This window comes from Pseudorasbora parva, chromosome 2 (genome assembly GCF_024679245.1).
Source record: "Pseudorasbora parva isolate DD20220531a chromosome 2, ASM2467924v1, whole genome shotgun sequence".
Classification (NCBI taxonomy): domain Eukaryota; kingdom Metazoa; phylum Chordata; class Actinopteri; order Cypriniformes; family Gobionidae; genus Pseudorasbora; species Pseudorasbora parva.
In genome coordinates this window covers 51499421-51522388 of record NC_090173.1, presented here as the reverse complement: position 1 = coordinate 51522388, position 22968 = coordinate 51499421, and the positions used below count along the sequence as shown (strand labels likewise).

The 22968-nt window shown below is 38.1% G+C and overlaps 1 protein-coding gene across 1 annotated transcript in view; it reads right to left on the bottom strand.

Annotated features, from left to right (window-relative positions):
• Nucleotides 1–21934, bottom strand: part of LOC137055368 (5-hydroxytryptamine receptor 3A-like) — a 35560-nt gene extending 13626 nt beyond the window's left edge. Inside the window, exons 1-2 of the mRNA XM_067429094.1 lie at nucleotides 21830–21934; nucleotides 18268–18467 (exon numbers count right to left, since the gene is read on the bottom strand). Of these exons, the coding sequence (XP_067285195.1) occupies nucleotides 18268–18467; nucleotides 21830–21869 (240 nt within the window). The 5' untranslated portion in view covers nucleotides 21870–21934. The remainder of the gene's footprint in view (nucleotides 1–18267; nucleotides 18468–21829) is intronic.
• Nucleotides 21935–22968: the final 1034 nt, after the last annotated feature.

Genomic DNA, 22968 nt, shown 5'->3' with positions numbered 1-22968 from the left:
GAATATTAAATATAATTTAGCAAATTTCAGACAAATTAGACATTGTCTTTCTGTTGATGTAGCCAACACTTTTATGCATGCCACAATACTTACTCATATTTCATATTGTCTCACATGTTGGGGTCAAGCTGGTGAAACTGTGGTTAAGCCTTTAAAATCCCTATATAAACAAACTTTAAAAACTTTCGATAAAAAACCTAAACATTTTCATCATTGTAGCATTTTAAAGAAATTTAAATTATTGAGTTTTGAAAATTATGTGCTATTTAAAAATTTGTGTATGGTTTATAAAATTGTAAATGGTTTGGCTCCTTTGGTACTCAGCGATTTTGTTAGTTTCCGTCCGAATATTTCTGAGAGATCTACTAGATCATCTATGAGAAATTGTGCTGTTCCTTTTCGTCGTTCTACTTTTGGACAATCCTCTTTTGCTGTGAAAGCTACGACTAACTGGAATGCTTTACCGGAAGGTATAAAAGGGTGTACATCGTTTGGAATCTTTAAAATGCAGTTGAAATCTTTTTTAGAATGTAATCAGCTTTGTAAACACTGACATGGTTGTTGTTTAATTGTTTGTATTGACAATGTTTTATTAATTTATTTTTATTTATTTTTTTGTATTGTGTATTTGTGTATATATGTATTGGGTATGTTATTTTATTGTTGACCTGCCAAAGGACTGCGGGTGAAAATTAGCTTTGAGCTAAATCCGGTACAATACATGAAATGGAAACATTTATGTTAAAAATTGTACATTGTCCTTTTATAAATAAAGTAAAGTAAAGTAAACAGTTCTCATTTTAAAACTAGTATTTATAGGTGTTTGTATCGTAAAAATTCATTTGAGTCCTTTCACATGTGTAAGGTGTAGTAGTAAAATGATTTAGAAACATGACTTTAACTTCAATCTTTGCGGTTCGTTGTGAGCAATAGCACACACGTATGTGATAAATTACTCAACAAACGGCTCATAACTGCATCAGCAAACACAGTCACTGCCGTTAAATAAAGCATCAGGCAGCATATCATCAATGTTTCTCTGCTCATCCTGGACTGAAGCACAGGCTCTACTCTTCACAGCAATGGTAACCCACAAAACTAATGAATTCAACTGAAAGATTTCTTCTATATCATCTTGTGCAACAACACATAAACACAGGTCATTTTAATATTTACTCTCCTTATCAGTTACTGACTTTGCACAACTTTTTTCTATTAACTTTCACTAATATTTCAGTGAAAATATCTTGATTCATCTGATAAATCTGACTGTTACGTTTTACAGTATATTACTGTTTTTCCTTGATTTAACGGTAATCTACTGGCAGCTCTGGTTCCAGTAAAGTGCCGTTTTTTTACAGTACTTTTCCGTAAATGAATTTACAGTTTCTTACTGTTAATTTACGGTTCCCACTGTGGGTTTTTTCATCTAACCCCTTTAACCATTTTAACCCCACAGCAAAATCTTCAGTTTTAAATGAACACTGAAGAGTGTACACACTACAGAGTGTTAGAGTAATTGAAGCATTGATGAAGTTCATGAGATAATTAAGAGATTAATTAAGTGATAACTGAGAACACCTGTTAACAAGAATCACTGAAGGACAGAGAAACACAAGAACTACAACTGACTTCAGCCACAGCTTTAGATGAAATCAACTGAAGATAAAAGAAGACATTAAATCTCTGAAGATCTCATCAGAGGATTAAACAACTCCAAAAAACAGCATTACCAGCTTCACACATTACTAACCAGACTGACTTTATTTCTGTCAGACGTCTACAGAAGCTCTTATTGAGAATCAACAGATCTTTAGGTGTTGATGTTTAATAGAAAATATTTGGTCACCCTTATCGTGATCCGTGTTTGCTTCAGTTGGGCTCTTGGCCCTTGACTCTGTAATGATAGTCTTTCTTTGTCTGCTATAACTGTGTGTTTCTTAAACACATTTATTGTAGCAAAAAAGCCAAGAAAAAAATGGTCAGAAGTTATTGGCTATGTTTTGTTATAATTGTAATAGGATGTTTAGTTTGTTAATCTTGTCCAGTGTTTTTCCCTAAACAAACCCATTCTTTTAAAAACATATATCAACTCTTATTTTACGTTATTAAACTGGGACCCTACTGAAATTATCAACCACTGATTAGGAATTAGTTATGAATGATTTATAAAGTCATGATTTTAACACATTGTTTGCTCTCTGCTGGCATTTAGACTCACATAGACTTGAAGAATCAGCGTATGAATCTCAACAATGGTGACAATCAATAAAAAAAATGAACAGATCAACTCTGAACATCACAAAACACTACTTAAAGTCAACACAACAACAGCAGCAAAAATAAAGGCAAATAGTAAGAATTAAAGAAAATAACCAGGCTATTCAGTAGCATAATTTATTCGTGCCGCAATGCATGCTGGGAGTTTTGAGTGTCACCACGGCTGAGATTCATACGCCGATTCTTGATGTCTGTGTGAGTCAGATTGATTCAGATGTTTTGACCACAAGCTGTTCCCATGCTCTTCAAATTATCTGGTTGTTGCAATACTGATGTTATAAAATTATTGGGCTCAAGTTTTACAAAAAATTAGGCATCAGCTATATGTTTATAGATCAGACTAGTAAATTATTAGTGAATTAAACCATTATTAAATAGTCAACATGACTAACTCATGTTTTTTTCTCAGCTTTGCTTGCTATAACAAAAGTATTGAAAACACACCGTTACAGCAGCGAGAGAAAAACTAATGTTATTGTGTCAATGTTCAAGAGCCCAACTAAAGCAAACACTGATCACCATAATGGTAACGTCAGAAGAAACAATCAAACATCATCTGATAATTCTCAATAAGAGCTTCTGTAGACGTCTGACAGAAATAAAGTCAGTCTGGTTAGTAATGTGTGAAGCTGGTAATGCTGTTTGTGGAGTTGTTTAATCCTCTGATGAGATCTTCAGAGATTTAATGTCTTCTTTTATCTTCAGTTGATGAAATCATGTTTCTCTTTCCTTCAGTGATAACAGCAGGTGTTCATCAGTGTCTGAATTCACTCTCTTCTTTCCTCTCTCTCTGTCGAGTGGTCTATATCAGTGAACTAGTGTAGGGAATAGTGAATAAGGGGATAGGGAGTGATTTTGAACACAGCCTCTGAGTGTCGACTTTAAGTGTGTTAATTCACAGTATATTACTGTTGGCTATTTTCTCGAAAATGACAAATATTACCCAGAATGCATTGATTTCTACAGTATATTACTGTTTTAATGGAAAACAGCATTTTACTGTCAAAATGTGGCCGTTTTTTTACAGCATTTTTTTACAGTGTACAACTGACTTCAGCCACAGCTTTAGATGAAATCAACTGAAGATAAAAGAAGACATTAAATCTCTGAAGATCTCATCAGAGGATTAAACAACTCCACAAACAGCATTACCAGCTTCACACATTACTAACCAGACTGACTTTATTTCAGTCAGACGTCTACAGAAGCTCTTATTGAGAATTAACAGAGGTTTAACTCTAATGTGTTTCATTTGAAGTCACCATAACGGTGATCAGTGTTTCCATTAGTTGGGCTCTTTACTCTTATTATACATTTGTCTGTTTCTGGCTGCTGTGAAAGTGTGTTTGTAAAACTCATCTGCAGCAGCAAAAGAAACTTAAACAAAGTGACATCAGATGAGGATGATTACCTGTTGACAGGGTTATAATCATCTTAAAGTTCACTAATGTCATTTGATTCTAACAATTGTGTTATTAATGCATTTTCATTATAATTCCTGAGTTGCTGCAGCATCAGATCCTGCAGTATCATAACCATCAGTTAGAAGATTTTAACGAAAAGGCTAATCTCCAATGACACACACAGACATCAACAATCAGTGTATGAATCTCATCAATGGTGGCAGTCAACAAAATATTAAAAATAATCAGATTAACAAAAAGCTACTAAATGTCACAACAACAAAAAAGAAACAAATAAAAGCAAATATTTTGAATTAAAACAATAGGACAATTTAGCTGCATAATTTATTCATGCTGCAATGCATGCTGGGAGTTTTGTACTATGCTGGCACCCAGCATGCACTGCAGCGTGAATAAATTATGCAGCTGAATTAGATTATGCCGCATTTTTGATTGTCACCATTGTTGAGATTCATACGCTAATTCTTGATGTCTGTGTGTGTCAGTTTAGATTACCCTCTTGTTTGTGAAAAAAAAAATTCTGATTTTATTGACTAATATTGCAGGATCTGATGCTGCAGTAACTCAGGGGTTGTAATGAAAATGCATTAATAACACAATTGTTAGAGCCAAAGGATATCAGTCATTTTTAAGGTGATTATAACCCTGTCATTAACAGGTAACCATCCGCATCTGATGCCAGTTTGTTTAAGGTTCTTTTGCTGCTGCAGATGAGTTTTATAAACACACTTTCACAGCAGCCAGAAACAGACAAATGTATAATAAGAGTAAAGAGCCCAACTAATAGAAACACTGATCACCGTTATGGGGACTTCAAATGAAACACATTAGAGTTAAACCTCTGTTAATTCTCAATAAGAGCTTCTGTAGACGTCTGACAGAAATAAAGTCAGTCTGGTTAGTAATGTGTGAAGCTGGTAATGCTGTTTGTGGAGTTGTTTAATCCTCTGATGAGATCTTCAGAGATTTAATGTCTTCTTTTATCTTCAGTTGATTTCATCTAAAGCTGTGGCTGAAGTCAGTTGTAGTTCGTGTGTTCCTGCTCGTCTCTTTTTCTGTCCTCTACTTTTCTACTTTCCTCTACTTTTAATTCTGCTTGTTAACAGGCTTATTAATGCCGAAATGACTCCATATTTATTATACACAGATTTTGTGACTCAGATAAGGTCCAGTTATGATTTATTTCTTTGCTCTTGGCTGACATGTGGCATTGTTATGGCCTGCTTGTGGCCCAGATCTGGCAAACAGGAGAGGGCCACTCAAGGGCCGTAATTCATCGCAGCATGTGGGCCAGATCCGTATTCCACATGTGCCAGATGAGGGCCAGATCTGGGCCGACACAATGTTGCTATGTGGGAGAGCAACGAAGGTGAAACAGAGCTTGTTGATTGATTAAACATTCGCCGTATCCGGTCAGCAAAACTCCGAACACATCTTCCCTTTTTAAGAATGACTTCAGTGGCGTTCTTTGTTCTTTTCTCAGAGAAAAGCTTAACTCCAAGTCTTCCAGAGTCGCGGTCAAAGCTGATTCGAAAGACCACCGTTCGCCAGTTTCTGTGTTTACTAGAAGCACGCAAACGCAACTTGGCCGTGGTCATTATGGCCCTGCCCACCGACTCTATACACGATGTGATTGGCCCGGCAAGAGTTAGGCGAATACAGCTCAGAAGGGTATTGAGGGTTGCTAGACGACACTCGCAGGCAGATTAAATTTGCTGCCGCTAGGGTGCGTCTAGATTTCTAGGCTATGAGGCTGCAGCTGGTAGTGTGATCTCCATCCCCCACGCGCGAGTTGAAAACATGCGGAAATGGCTCCCTCTGCTGGCTGTAGTCTTTAGCCTCTGGCCAACAATTCTACCGATGGCGCAAATTGACGATATTTGCACGGGAGGAATTTTTCCAGAAATAAAATGCAAAAGTATCTTGTCTCAGGGGGATATGGGGGGAGGGTTAAGCACAATCATTTGAATATACTCCATGGTTTGTTCTGATACAAAGACATATGCTAATCGCTGAAGTAACCCTTTAAAATATTCCTACGCTTTTGGCCTCACAGACATGAACGATATGTCTTTACAAAGCTTAAAATGTCTACTTTTATTTGTGTACACTCAAAATAAAAACAAACAGGGTGTGCATTCTCCCACCTCTCTCCGTGAAGTGAAATGCGTGTGAAAATGAACTCAGCGAATACTTGCCACACAAACCTGACATATCTCTCTTTATTAAGCTTGGAATGTCTTCTTTTAAATTAAGTAATTTATATCAAATATTCTCTGTTTATGTAATCCATATGAAAACAGCGAGAGGTAGAGTTCCTCAAGCCTCATTATCCTTAATGTGACCACACCACACATGCGCAAAGAGATTCACATGCAAATATCCACGTGAAGGAACTCATACCTGTATATGCCCCCCATCACCTCAAAAGAAAGACTCATCTTCATCACTCTGATTTTCATCAAGTTTGGAAGACACGCTGTGAGTTTACATTGGATTTACCTCCAAATAAGAAGATTTTCACACGAAGCACAGGCGAAGCACTGCTACTTGGACGCAGAGATATCACAGCTCTCATCCTCACTGTCACATTCACTCCTGGTCCCGGACTTCATCTCCCATGATCCTTTCTGTCTTGCACCTGAACTCACTTCCTCATCATCTTGAGAAACTCAAAATCCACTTCCTCCGGCAGGACAGACGGCCGCTGGAGAGGTACGTGGAGGAATTCTCCGAGCTGGCTTAATTGGGTGAACTGGCCCGGTGCCCCACTTAACGCGGTGTTCTTGATGGGTTTGGATGAGGACACCATTCGATTTCTCGACACTCTGTGTATGTATTCATTAGTTAAAACTATCAATCTAATCTGGTTTCTGAATGGTTCCCAGGATGAAATTGAAGAGTGTGTGCCTCGTCCAGACCCATCATCAACATCCGCGGCCGGGCCAGTTCGCCAGCAGCCGGGTGCCTCCACTCACCTCTCCAGTGGACCAATGAGGTCCCGCAGGCTAGGAAGCCACGGAGGACGAGAAGGGCAAGCAGCAAGGCCGTAAACCCGCGCCTCCAAGCCCAATGGCCTTTGGGACTAAGCACGCTCCGCTCCTTCCAGAGCCCTCTCCAGGCTTTCCCGAACCCTCTCCAGGCTTCAGCGAGCCCGCTCCAGGCTTCAGCAAGCCCCCTCCAGGCCTTCACGAGGCCCCTCCAGGCTTCAACGAGCCCGCTCCAGGCTTCAACGCGCCCACTCCAGGCTTCCCAGAGCCGCCGCCTCCAGACACCCATGGGCGCCCCACTCCAGCCATCCACGGGCCCACAAGACAATCCCCTAGTTTCCGAAAAAAAAATGTTGGGGGGGCTATAGGCCCGTGGGTGGGGAACAGAGGGGTGGGACGCCAACCCAGGCTAAGACCCCAGCCCTGTCCTGGATCCCAGGCTGAGTACTGATAATCGCCAGCCTGGTACTCCTGTTATCCCCATGGCTGCCCAAGGCTCCTGTCCCGCCATGGCCACCCCAGGCTCCGAACCCGCCATGGCCTCTCCAGGCTCCGGAGGTCCTAGTCCCGCTCTGGAGACATCCATACCCTTCTGCACCTCCCCCACACCTGAGTGGAGGTTTCCAGGGCACCCACCCCCCCTCCCCGGTGTTACATCTTAGGGGCGAGGACGCGCCTACCGGGAGGGGGAGGGAATGTCATATTCACTCCTGGTCCCGGACTTCATCTCCCATGATCCTCCCTGTCTTCCACCTGAACTCACTTCCTCATCATCTCTCCCTGGATTCCCTGCACCTGGTCTTCGTCATTAGCACACCTTTATGTTTGGACTCACTCCCTGCACTCATTATCGGTTCTTACGTTTGTATGTGTGTTGATCTTGTGTAAAAGTAGTGTTTAAGTTTCTCTGTAGCATGTTCGATGTATCTGTTCTGAGTTCTCTGTTATTATTACATGGCTCTGTGAAATACTTGATTCTAATTGGTCAATCGCGCATTCCAGCGGTACGTTATTTCCAGATAACACCCGCTCATACGGGTACTACGAGTTATCTTGACCGGTACTACTTCTATGCTTAACGCTGGCGCCATCTTGTGGCTTAAACAGCCATGGGTTACAATGGAAGACTTCAAGGCAGGTTTCCTTTATAACGTTTTTAATATAGACCTTTTTCTTACACAAACGCATCGATTCGAATCAGATGGCTCCATTAACCCATCGGAGTCGTGTGGAGCACGTTATTTGACGGACAGCTGCATTTTTTATGGACTTCAAACACAACTACAACAACTGCTTGGATTAACGTTAGCCTGGACTTTTTAAATATAACTCCGATTGTATTTGTCTGAAAGAAGAATGTCATATACACCTACGATAACTTGAGGGTGAGTAAATCATAGGCGTGGTTTCATTTTTGGGTGAACTAACCCTGTCAGCATTCATTTTCAACATTTAGCAAGGGCATATGGCAAATCTTCAGCAATAGATAAAGGCTTAAAGCAGGTTGGAACTGTTTTCCTTCGCGGAAGCTTTGCGTAAGAGCTAATAAAATATTTAATCTCGAGACAATATTTTGTGTCTAATAATTATTTATTTGAGACTAGTAGCCGTGTAATAAGCGGGATAATGTACACCCAGCCGGTTTTTAATCGCAGAATAAACCCCTTCAGAGTGATGCAAGACCTGATCACTCTGTCGGGGTTTATTCTGCGATAACAACTGGCTGGGTGTACATTATCCCTTACTTAAACATACCCATTTAGTTTGGATGTCTTGGATCTCTCATTGCCTGACTACTACTGCACGTAACACTCATGTCCTCCAGCTGTTGAGCAATTGCAATGTGTTGTGTGATATCTCTGAGCTTCGCCTGTGCTTCCTGTGAAAATCGTATTATTCTGAGGTAAATCCAAGGTAAACACAGCATGTCTTCCAAACTTGATGAAAGTCAATATCTGAGAAAATTACCTAGTCTTAATCTGCATCGCTATTTGTACTCGTTGTGAATACACAGGCCAGAAGAAGTAAATAGGTGGGGGGGGGTTTTGGGATCACTTTTACGAGGGACACGCTAGCTGGCAACAAAGGATTCTATTCATTATACTAAGCTAAGCTAACGGTGGCCCTTCCAAACTAAAACAATGCATGCACTGAGGCAAAAATACTTTTGCCCACATATCTAAATGTCGGAAAGAAGTTGACTAAGCCATATTTCTAAATCTGTTGGTTCACCCAAAAATGAAAGCCCATATTTTTATTCCACTCATGAACTCAGTTAGCTGATTTCACTAATTAATTCTACCTCTTTTGCTACTTAGCAAATCCAGGTGTTTGGAACAAAATAAAGAGCTGGACTTTTTATCTTCTGAACCTGGACTTTCCACCTCCGTTCACATTTCAAAGTCTCTGCTGCCCTGCAGTGGACAACTGGAGACTCTGACAATCACAAGATCTCAGCAGAGGAGTAAACAACTCCACAAACAGCATTACCAGCTTCACACATTACTAACCAGACTGACTTTATTTCTGTCAGACGACTACAGAAGCTTTTATTGAGAATTAACAGAGATTTAGATGTTGATGATTTATTGAAAGTAATGAAGTCACCATTATCCTCTTAAGTGTCACTAGCCCACCGGTGGGCCCATTTGCCACTGCATGTTTAAAACAATATATCCTATATTTATCCTGATCTAATGTTGACAAACTATATATCATTCGAAAGCTTACAAACTCAAGATTCATTCTGTGCAAACCGATTTGAAATCAGACCTTGCGTTACCATGGAAACGGTGCTCTAAATTATTCTAGCAGGGCTCCTCCCCAAGTGGCGTTGTCATGTTTCATATTTATTTAACATATTTATTTAATTTATAATAAAAACCTTTTCTAATCTTGACAAAACGCATATCGTCGGAAAGGTCTTAGTCTCACGGTTCTATATCTGCAAACTGTTTTGTGATATTTACACAAAAAAATATATACATTTGACACAGGAAATTGCATTAAAAAAAAATCAATGGAATTTCAATGACACCCGGTGGCTATTTGTGGTACAACGCCTAAACAAAATCTCATGGGAACTTCAATTTTTGTGATATCAACTTGAAATTTGGAACACAAATTGATTAGACATATGGCTTTGATTTGATAGTAATTTTAGAGTACACATTATTTTGTAACATATATATTTTATATTAAATATTAAATATCTAGTACAGTATATTTGATTTACAGTACATTTAAACTTATTCTTACATTTTTTGAAGTGATTTCACTTGAGCAATACTCTGCTGACTGTCCTCTTTAAAATGAGACCAAACTTATGTCTATATTCCAAAGCATTCTTGAATTGCAACCATTTAAGTCTGGATAGTGAATTTTCATATATATTTTCAAAAAGGGGGGTGACACTTAAGGGGTTATGATGATCAGTGTTTGCTTTAGTTGGGCTCTTGACTATTAACATTTTAAACATAACATTTTTGTCTGGCTGTTTGTTATGGTGTAAACAGCAAGATAAAGTGTGATCAGTTAATGTTAGCTCATTGATGATCATGAATATAATCATCAAGTTGTGGCTTAGATCACTGATCTTATGTCTGAGTTTTATATGAGTGACAATTTTCATTGACTTCTGTTTGATTATTGATGTGATTCTACAGCAATAATCTAAGAAATGAGAATGCATTGTCCACTAATCCTTTGAAACTCCTGAGGAATGAACGCACACTCAGACATCAATAATCAGCCTATGAAACTCAACAATGGTAACAGGTTTCTATGCTGCAATGCATTCTGGGAGCCATGGATGAGTTTTGTATGATGCACCCAGAATGCATTGTGGCATGAAGTATGTCACCGTTGATGAGATTCATACTCTGATTCTTTATGTATATGTGTGTCTAAAATGCAAACAGAAGTGTGAATGTATTTCTAAACTGGAGTGCAAATAAAATAAACATTATCATTTATTTTTTTATCATTCAATTTGCCTGATTAAAACAATGCTAGATATCATGCTGAAATGAGTACTATAACCAATGCTTCTCATGAATTGAAGGACAACTCCGGCGAAGTTTTAAGTTTATTTTGATCGTTATATCTTTGTGAGTACAGTCTATAGAAAAGAAAAAAAAACTGGATTGGTGCTTGCAACTATTATAGTTAATGCCCAGAGCCCCCCCCCCTCCCCTGATATGGCGGGCGGGAAGGTCCAAAAATAAGACTAATGATTTGTCTTGGGAAATCGCTATACTATAACCAGTAGCTACTGACTTACCCACTGATAGGCCGGCGGTCGATCTGTATTAGCACTTTCCTCACGCGACGGGCGAATCACTTTCCTCACAGAGCGACTCACTTTCCTCACGCGGCGGGCGAATCACTTTCCTCACAGAGCGAATCACTTTCCTCACAGAGCGACTCACTTTCCTCACGGGGCGGGCGAATCACTTTCCTCACGCGGCGGGCAATTCATTTTCCTCACAGAGCGACTCACTTTCCTCACAGAGCGAATCACTTTCCTCACAGAGCGAATCACTTTCCTCACGCGGCGGGCGACTCACTTTCCTCACTGAGCGACTCACTTTCCTCACGCGGCGGGCGACTCACTTTCCTCACAGAGCGAATCACTTTCCTCACAGAGCGACTCACTTTCCTCACGGGGCGGGCGAATCACTTTCCTCACGCGGCGGGCAATTCATTTTCCTCACAGAGCGACTCACTTTCCTCACAGAGCGAATCACTTTCCTCACAGAGCGACTCACTTTCCTCACGGGGCGGGCGAATCACTTTCCTCACGCGGCGGGCAATTCATTTTCCTCACAGAGCGACTCACTTTCCTCACAGAGCGAATCACTTTCCTCACAGAGCGAATCACTTTCCTCACAGAGCGACTCACTTTCCTCACGCAGCGGGCGAATCACTTTCCTCACTGAGCAACTCACTTTCCTCACAGAGCGACTCACTTTCCTCACTGAGCGAATCACTTTCCTCACGCGGCGGGCGAATCACTTTCCTCACTGAGCGAATCACTTTCCTCACAGAGCGAATCACTTTCCTCACTGAGCGAATCACTTTCCTCACTGAGCGACTCACTTTCCTCACTGAGCGACTCACTTTCCTCACGCGGCGGGCGACTGACTCACTTTCCTCACGTAGCGACTCTTTCACCAATATACTAATATCTATAGTAGCCGGCTACCCTTTTCAAATACTGTGATGGTTAGAAAATAAAAATAAAGAAAGATAAAACACAATGTTACTTCTGTATCCGAGTAAACAAAATGAATGCCATAAAACCACGATTTCCTGGGCTGGGCAGGATCTGGCTTGGAAAAAAAAAACATGACACTGGTAATAAAATAATTTTATAAATACCATTTATTAATATGTACGATAATTTGATCTCTAACTAATTCAAATAACAATAAAAGTCAGTTGAATCCATAAACGAATTTTAGAATCGTTAAGATGGCATAAAAAATAGGTTACACAATAACACAAATAAAAAGTTAAAGTTTACAGCTGCAGCTGTCTCTGAGATTTTTTTTTTAGCAGTGATTTCATTTGATGTTATTTATTACGGAAGCCCTGAACCGCATGGTGAAAAAATAAAAAATAAAAAATTGATGGTGGGAGAAAAAAAAAAAATTAAACCTTATCTCGTTATTTCAAGATAATAAGTCGTTATTTCAAGATAATAAGTCGTTATTTCAACATAATATCTCGTTATTTCAAGATAATAAGTCGTTATTTCAACATAAGTCGTTATTTTAACATAATATCTCGTTATTTCAACATAATAAGTCGTTATTTCAACATAATATCTCGTTATTTCAAGATAATAAGTCGTTATTTCAACATAATATCTCGTTATTTCAAGATAATAAGTCGTTATTTCAACATAATATCTCGTTATTTCAACATAATATCTCGTTATTCAAACATAAATTATATCTTCTACCTCTCCCCAGAATAAGCCTATAGTCATGCACATATTGTGTTAATATTTGCCAGAAATTGCTGCAAATATAGTGAAACCTGCTTAATCCTATTCAAATAGATTGACAGAGCTGAATTGTTTGGAACTATTGAGAGATATGAACCACGTGACAACGTGGCGGCGAGATCAAAGCGTGTCGCAACTCTCTTTTTCTATGGCTCTGGGTTGGTCTGGACCACTCACACACAAACTTAAGTAGCCTAGGTCTATCACAGTTTACAGTCTACTAGTACTACACGAATGTAATAACCTAAGTAAGCTACAAATACACCCAGTGTTCATTTAGGATAATGGTAAATAATAAAAAGCAAAGATTAGGCCTGATAAATTAAAATCTGCTATGGCGCTGCAGAACCAGACACACTCCCGGTCAGCGCTGGCCATATTCCATACACAGATGTCTATAAGAGCTGCTGCTGCTTTATAATTTTATAAAATGTTATTTGATAAAATGCAATTTTGCTGTTAATCTTGAAATTATATAATAATTTAAATGAAACTGTTGTGTATCCGCTTAAGCCATTCAAATGCATTGACACAGATAGAAGTATTGAGCGCTCCATGAGCCACGTGTCCGCGCGCGCCGCCGGGAGCGAGAGCATTTTGCAACTCCGCTTTTCAAGCCTCTGGCTTTAACATTATGCCACATTAGCGCCACAACGCTATTTATTGTTTGAATTTCGCATTAAAACTTAATAAAAAGAAAAAAAGCTATAGCTTTGTTTTAATATCAAAAGCAGGTTTGGCAATTTGGCGTGAGATTAAGCTGGGCAGAGTGAGAGTGTGACACGGAGCCTGAAAGCGTGTGTCTCACGCCAAATGCGTGCGTGTGTGTGTGTGTGTGTGTGTGTGATGGGTAGGTTTAGGGGCAGTGTAGGGGGATAGAAAATACGGTTTGTACAGTATAAAAACCATTACGTCTATGGAGAGTCCCCACAAAGATAGTGAACCAGTGTGTGTGTGTGTGTGTGTGTGTGTGTGTATGCTGCATTACAACATTTGGAGGTGATTTTTTTGTTGTTGAAATATGATCTCCAGAAGATGCACCTCATGCAATATGAGCCGAAATAATAAATTAATGCACCTGGTTGATGCGACGGCAGCCATAGGCCTATGGCGTGGAATGAATACAGATGCGTATTCACTAGCCTATATGTATTTGGATGCTAAACTATTAAACTGAGTATTGGATTGAACAGTGTAACTTTAAATGTTTGATTGACTGATTTTCTTTTTTCTTTTGATAATTAACAGGCTGCGTCAAAGTTATGCGATGCTATATGTGTGCGTAAGGCCCGGTGCGACTGAACAGCGGAAAAATAAGCCTAACTGTAAAAAATAATCCTAATGTTATGGAAAATAACACAACATTTTTTACAGTATTTTTTTGTAATTTTGAATTAGGCCTACGTTTAAAACGAAGTAAAATTACAAACAATTATACTGCAGAATTTTTAGTAGGCTATAGACTAGGCCTACTGTCACTTTATTGAAGGTGTTTGATAGGAAAAATCTGTAAAATAACAGTTTTTCACTTTTACAATCATAAAAACCGATCAAATGACTGTCAAACAAAAACCATAAAATTAAAGTAAAACATCTTAATTTAAACAAAGAAAATCTGTAAAATAACTATTTAACACTGTACTATTAAAAAAGCGTAAAATCTTAATTTAAACATCTGTAAAATAACAGTGTTTGTCACTAAAACCTTTAATGCAAATTTCTGTAAAATTATTGTTTTTGCAACTTATTTGAATTATTTGTCACAGTTTTTCTTTTTCTTTCGATGTGTTCATTAATCTATTAAGTTAAATATATTTTGCGTATTTAATACTTTTATATATAGACTATACTTTTTTTTTAAAGAAATGTTGCTTAGCCTGGCCCTCTTTAAATCTCGCGAGCAAGAGTTTGAAAAGCTGTGATAGCATATATAAAGCACACACTGCAAGCGTGTCCGTTTTTATTTCGGCTCCCATGTTAACAGGTTGCACACTGCATGCGTGACAAGCTTGAGCCAGCGCGGAAAATGCCTGCATGCTAGAAATAGAAGAGACGCCTATTTTTCACGAGACAAGTGTGTTGGAAGCGTTTCCAGGCAAAATAGAATAGGAAAAGATGTTTAGGCTATATGTCATTTTGACACGAATAGCCTACATATGACATTTTCATGTTTGAAAGTCTCTAGGTTAACCTATTATAAGGTTATTTCAACAATTAATAATAATAATAATAATAATAATAATAATAATAATAATAATAATAATAATAATAATAATAATAATTATTATTTTTCAGTTTTCGCTTTTGATAGTATCTAACGTTACTCCTATAGGGCCTATATGACCACCTTGGCTTTTAGTATGGAAGCATAAATGTAACCTCAATAAGAGTTAACCTGCATGCATATGCCTGGGATTAATGTTAAAATTCCCATGAGAGGCTAAACCTCAGGGATTTTGGAGCACCACTTGCAAAAGTTCATAACAGTATCAGTAGCCTATAACTACAATGCGTTAACTGATTCCCTGTCTTATTCTGCCCTCTACTGGCTAATATCGAAATAACAACACAGCTAAACAATACAGACTTATGTCGAAATAACGACTTAATTATCTTGAAATAACGAGTTATTATGTTGAAATAACGAGATATTATGTTGAAATAACGACTTATTATCTTGAAATAACGAGATATTATGTTGAAATAACGACTTATTATGTTGAAATAACGACTTATTATGTTGAAATAACGAGATATTATGTTGAAATAACGACTTATTATCTTGAAATAACGAGATATTATGTTGAAATAACGACTTATTATCTTGAAATAACGAGATATTATGTTGAAATAACGACTTATTATGTTGAAATAACGAGATATTATGTTGAAATAACGAGATATTATGTTGAAATAACGACTTATTATCTTGAAATAACGAGATATTATGTTGAAATAACGACTTATTATCTTGAAATAACGAGATATTATGTTGAAATAACGACTTATTATGTTGAAATAACAAGATATTATGTTGAAATAACGACTTATTATGTTGAAATAACGAGATATTATGTTAAAATAACGACTTATTATGTTGAAATAACGACTTATTATCTTGAAATAACGACTTATTATCTTGAAATAACGACTTATTATCTTGAAATAACGAGATAAGGTTTAATTTTTTTTTTTCTCCCACCATCAATTTTTTATTTTTTATTTTTTCACCATGCGGTTCAGGGCTTCCGTAATAAATAACATCAAATGAAATCACTGCTAAAAAAAAAATCTCAGAGACAGCTGCAGCTGTAAACTTTAACTTTTTATTTGTGTTATTGTGTAACCTATTTTTTATGCCATCTTAACGATTCTAAAATTCGTTTATGGATTCAACTGACTTTTATTGTTATTTGAATTAGTTAGAGATCAAATTATCGTACATATTAATAAATGGTATTTATAAAATTATTTTATTACCAGTGTCATGTTTTTTTTTTCCAAGCCAGATCCTGCCCAGCCCAGGAAATCGTGGTTTTATGGCATTCATTTTGTTTACTCGGATACAGAAGTAACATTGTGTTTTATCTTTCTTTATTTTTATTTTCTAACCATCACAGTATTTGAAAAGGGTAGCCGGCTACTATAGATATTAGTATATTGGTGAAAGAGTCGCTACGTGAGGAAAGTGAGTCAGTCGCCCGCCGCGTGAGGAAAGTGAGTCGCTCAGTGAGGAAAGTGAGTCGCTCAGTGAGGAAAGTGATTCGCTCAGTGAGGAAAGTGATTCGCTCTGTGAGGAAAGTGATTCGCTCAGTGAGGAAAGTGATTCGCCCGCCGCGTGAGGAAAGTGATTCGCTCAGTGAGGAAAGTGAGTCGCTCTGTGAGGAAAGTGAGTCGCTCAGTGAGGAAAGTGATTCGCCCGCCGCGTGAGGAAAGTGAGTCGCTCTGTGAGGAAAGTGATTCGCTCTGTGAGGAAAGTGATTCGCCCGCCGCGTGAGGAAAGTGAGTCGCCCGCCGCGTGAGGAAAGTGAGTCGCTCAGTGAGGAAAGTGAGTCGCCCGCCGCGTGAGGAAAGTGCTAATACAGATCGACCGCCGGCCTATCAGTGGGTAAGTCAGTAGCTACTGGTTATAGTATAGCGATTTCCCAAGACAAATCATTAGTCTTATTTTTGGACCTTCCCGCCCGCCATACCCTGAGGGGTGAAACACTCAGTTTCAGTCAATCTCATGTCAATCTTGAGTACCTATAGAGTAGTATTGCATCCTTCATATCTCCGAAAAGTCTTTCGTTTTATCATATTTATAAAAGAAATATGGGCTGTACCGAGTCTTTCCGGAAAAAACCTAACGCCTGGAGGCGTATCGTGTGGGCGGAGCTAAAGAATGACGAATGTGCACAAAGCGGTGATGTCCTCAAGCGTGGAGAAACCCATCTATCTCAGCTAATACAGATAATGATCCACAATCAAATCTGAGGCTGAAATAAATTGAACAGGAGAAACGGCAATATCAGGATGTCCGTCTCTGTGGTATGTACTGTATTTAGGGGCCTCTGTGTGTCTTTACGCGCAGTTTATGAGGACATGATTCGGTTTATGGACTATTGTATGTGACTAGACCTTAGAGGTAGCAAGCAAAACGGTTTTGCACGTCAGAGTCAGACTAGTGTAACGTTATACAGAACAACAATGGAGTAACCGTTAGCGCATTTGAATGATGAAGCACGCGATCGTGTCGTTTACTCATGCGACGGTAGCCAATAGCAGAGACATTTAAAGTTGATTTACTCACCCGCTGCTTCCAAAGCAGGACCGAACTTTATCGCTGGGACCGCTCCGTCAAAAACACACTTCTTTGTAATGATTTGGTGAAGTCCTGTGACAGCAGTGACCGTGGAAATCCACTTTGCGACGCGACTGAAGCGATGCCTTGAAGCTTCCCGTCATTTCTGCGTTCAAATCGGTTCAAATGCAGCGCTGCCTTCCCGGAATGCTGTGCTGAAGCGTTGAAGTCGTTCAACGTCACCCATAGGAATAAAGTGAAGCGCGGCGCGTCATAAGTGTTCACGGACGACTGGATCTGCACCTGAGAGACTGTTTACAGCGTGCATTTCCTCTCTCTCCCTCTAGTTACGCGCGCGCACCCTTCCGGGAGAAGAGCCCGTACGGCCCATACAAGGACCTTCCGCTCTATTTAACGTCAAATAGACCCATACTCGAAAAAACTCGCCGAAACTTGTGAGAAACCGGAAGGAGTATTTTTAACACAGAAATACTCCATCAAACGTCCAACATTATTTTTTGAAACTTTGTCTATGTTTAGGATGGGAATCCAAGTCTTTAACAGTGTAAAAAGCTCAGTATGCATGAAACAGCATTTCACCCCCCCTTTAAAATGTGTCAGTTTTGAGAACTCATAAGAAAATTAAAGTTCTAATTAGTTAATTAGTTTGAACTCATTTGTTTAATTTGAGTTGGCTCTACTCAAACGAATTAATCATTTTAGGGTTTACTGGCTTGACGTCCATTGATGAGAAGATAAATCATGCTGAACTCATACCACATTTATGATGGAGGTCACATACAGGTTCACTTCAATGTTGATATGGTGGGCAGCGAAGTAGTCATACTTGTTGAATATCAAGGGCCACATTCTGGTATTCTCAGAGTCACTATTGTCCAAGCCGAGATGTGCAAAAAGTCTCTTTTTAGCTTCAGCTTTTTCTGTATCACTGCAGTTTTGAGCTTCAGACACCCACCCTGTGGATGGAAGACATTTGGTAACACAGCAGAATAAATTCTCCAAACACACAGTGAAAGAGATTTGTTTAAACATTTATCATTCTACATTTCATACTCTTGTTGCACACACACAAACAAATGGATAAATTATTGCTCTTAAAAATCAAAAAATCCTATAGAATAACATTGCAGCAAATTTTGATGAGTCAAAACTCTGAGTGAGCTTTTTTTTCTGGTTATGCTGTTTGTGGAGTTGTTTAATCCTCCTCTGATGAGATCTTCAGAGATTTAATGTCTTCTTTTATCTTCAGTTGATTTCATCTAAAGCTGTGGCTGAAGTCAGTTGTAGTTCTCGTGTTTCTCTTTCCTTCAGTGATTGTGCTCATTATCATCAGGTGTTCATCATTAATATTCAATCATCACTTAATTATCTCATTTACGTCAACACTGCTTCAATGGTACTTTAACTCATTAGTGAGCACACACATGAACACTAGGATTCATTTAATTTAACATGGGCGTTTTTCTGTGTACTTTTACATAATTCCTAACTGTTTCATGTACGTATAACTGGCATATATCAATCATCTTCAGTTTATTAATTTGTCTATGTAAAAATAATCCAAATGCATTGAAAATGTATATGCAGTTTACATACATAAATCTTATGCTTTACATTTTAATGTAATACTTACTGGTTTTCTATTTATTTTTAATAAATAAAAAAAAGAAAAAAAATTGTGCCTCCTCTAACCACAGACTTGTACTTGTCCGCCTAATTTTGAATTTCATAGTGCACATAGTTCATAATTCTCTGGTAACCACAGCTGCCAGCATTTTCCTGTAAAAATAATATTATTTGGTTGTTGTTTTTACAGTGTTCACTGTAAAAAAGATCCCCATAAAATTGACAGTAAAAACGTTACCGTAAAAAATACAGCAGTAACGTTTTAGGTTTTGCTGGACAGCAGCATATAATTTAAAGGTTTATAATGTAATAATGACGGTTAAAAACCATTTATTTTACAGGTCAAAACTGTATAATTTAAAGGTTTATACATTTTATTTTATTTTACAATAAAATACCATTAAATGTACAGTTTTTCGAAGTGATAAGAACAGGTCGTTTTGTAATTTACAGTGAAAAAACGTAAATTGACATTCCCAGAGTTCCCCACGTAACACTTCGCATTTGATGCATTTCCATTGAATTAACTGTTTCTTCTTAGTTTTTTCTAATCACTTATGTACACTGAGGTTTTATGTTACATCTAATGTTGTTAAAGTAATGTTTATTGCATTTTCTAAACGTCATGTGTGTTACCATGATGGTGTTTGGTGTTTAGTGTTTGTGTGTGCACCTTCTATATGTTAATATTGTCCCTCCAAAAGCTGCGTGTGATGAGCTTTGATTCATCATGTGATTCTCATCACCACTGTAATTGGTGATTATCAAACTATATAAAAGGAAAATAACAGATATTAGCATTTCAATAAGTTGGTAATTTCATATTTCAGTTCAATAAAAAGGTTTTTACCGTAATTGTTTTATAGTGTACTGTGTACACATAATTATTTCAATATAAACTTTCAAATTATAGGGTTTTTAACTGTAAAATAAACCGTTTTGAACCGTAATTACCACATTATAAACCTTTAAATTATATGCTGCTGTCCCGTAAAACCTAAAACGTTACTGCCATATTTTTTACGGTGAAGTTCTGGCAATGTTCTAGCTGCCGTTTTTTTACCGTAAATTTGATGGGTATTTTTTTACAGTGTACATTTGTCTTGTGTAGATCTAACAGGCAATCTTTGGTCTCATTAATCTATAATTTGTTCCCTGACAGATAATTTTGGCTGATGGCAGAGTGAAGGTTGTTTGTTTTTTTGTTTTGTTTTTTGTGTGTTTTTTTGTTTTTGTTTTTGGCTATTACCGTTGTAGATAGCACTTGAACTAGGTAACTTTTCAACCTTCATAATATATTTTCAAGACTCTTGTGATGATACATCCACTTACAATAGGTTGAATGACACGTCTGCCATAGAGTGGTGTTTTATCATATATTTCGTTTTATTGTAGCCTAAAATACATAGGCCTACACTTTCAGTGACACTATGAAGAACGCTGCTGTTATCAGATCAGCATGACTTGACGTGTCCTGCCGTCCTCGGGAGTTCTCCAGTCGAACATGGCAAGTCTGAATTACACAGACACAAGTCAGAAGTTCGCGTAGCCTACTTGGTATTGAGACACGTACATTTTAGGATACAATAAAACGAAATTTGTCAAAAAAAAAGCTGCCTCTTTTTTCCTTTTCATAAAAAAAACAAACATAATTTTAGGCTAAAATAAAACAAAATTATGTCATAAAACGCCACTCTTCCTTTTTTCCATTAAAAAACAAACAAACAAAAAAAAAAACAATATTTTAGGCTATAATAAAACGCAATGTGTCAAAACGCTCTGTCTCTTTTCTCCATAAAAAAACGTAAATGTATTATAGCACACAAATGTGGTTCAGGCAACTCTTGATTATGCATGTATATTTATAACAAAACGAAATATAAAACACAACCCTGCCTCTTTTCTCATGTTTCTGATATCTGATGTTTAACCACAGAAGGTCTACCCGAGAAAAGGCTGCTCTCGGCGGTTTAACGAGCGCTGAGCACGTGCTGACCGATCTCACAACACGCCAGATAAAATTGTCAAATATGCACTCTCTTTATACATAAACCACATATTTAATCATTAAACAAGTACATTCTTGCCTGAAAAAGTTAAAACTACATTTTTTGACACATTAACAGTATTTTTAAATTACACGGGGTCTCTCATCCGGGATTTCTCCTCTTGATAAAAGGGGCGGATCAAGGACACATCCAGGGATTTTAACCGTAGCCTGCTTGGCTAGATGTGAACTTTGAAATGGAACAGTACTTCGGCAGCAACTGATGACGTTTTACAAGTCCACGAGAACACAAGTACAGACAAGTACGCATATTGAGAAACGGCCGTATTCTGACTAGAATTGAGTATGACGAGGTTGGGCTACAGGTGTTCATCACTAATGGTCAATAATTAATCTCTTAAGTATCTCATTAACTTTAACACTGTGGAGTGGGACCATATATACTGTGAGCAGTGTTAATTCAACACTGGGGATTTTGCTATCTGGTAATTTATAACTCTTATAATTAATTTAAAAAAAGCATTGTTTATATTAACAGACATGAATGAATAATATCCAAATGAACATTATCTAGATTAACAATGTTTTAAAAATGTTAATTATTGCCATTTATGAAGCCTAATTCATTAAATAATGTTAACAAGTTGAATCATATTAATTATTAATTAAACAATATTTACTTACCCATTGAGACAAGAACGAATATTAGCTGGTGCAGGTGCATGGTCAATAGTAGAAAAAACTGTCCCAAGTGTCTGAGATACTTCTGCTGTAGATGAGGATTCACTCTTGAACTGATGTCAGTCATTTGGTCATATTTATACTCAACACATTGAGTAACACATTCTCACATCAACCAGTGGCAGAGCAGGATATTTTCATAGGAGTGGCCACAGAAATCTTCATTATTTCAGCATAGCAATTAGTTTGAATATAATGTGCTGGACTGTTGTATTGCCTACAACACCACAGTTACTGTAAGAATTTGTTCTTACAATGTCATAATTGACCCAAAAATGAAAATTCTGTCATCATTTACTCACCCTCAAATAACCCTTATCCATATCACCCCTGTAGGTACATTCACACCAAATGTGAATAGAGTGTCCGGAGCGAATGATTTCCATGTTAAGTCAATGTAAAGGCGTTGACGCGCGACTGGAGGTCCTGCAGTGCGATAGACACGTTTGGCGTGGCACGATGGACGCGATTCCGCCTCATTCGCGGATGACGCGAATTGAGCATCTTGCACGATACGCACGTTTTGCGCGAGTGGTGTGTTTTGTGCATTCACGCGTTTGAAGCGAATTCGCGCCTGATGCTGCGTTCGCACCAAACACGAATGACACGATTCACGCAAGTGATTTACATGTTAAGTCAATGCAGAGACGTGAATAGGCATTCTGCGGCGCGATTCGCGCAAATGATGTGGCAAGGATCACGCAAATTGAGCGTTTTGAACACCAGATTCGCGTAAATTGCGATCTGCAAATCTTTGCAAATCTGAACTTTGGCGAATATTCATGCTGCATTAACCAATGAGGAGCCTGCTTACTGCTGTCACATGGTGAAGTGACGGATGGGAAACCCCGAGGCCAGAGTAATTTAAAAATACTACTATTATTGTGAATGAAGCGAATGGATTCAAAATTGTTCATGCGTCCAATTTATTTGCATCATTCGCGTCCGGTGTGAATGCAGCATGCCCTCCTAATCATCCCCCTAACCCGAGTTGAAAAATCTAAACTTTGACATCAATTTGCGCTGCGTTAACCAATCAGGAGCCTGCTTGCTGCTGTTACATGGTAAAGTGATGTGATGAG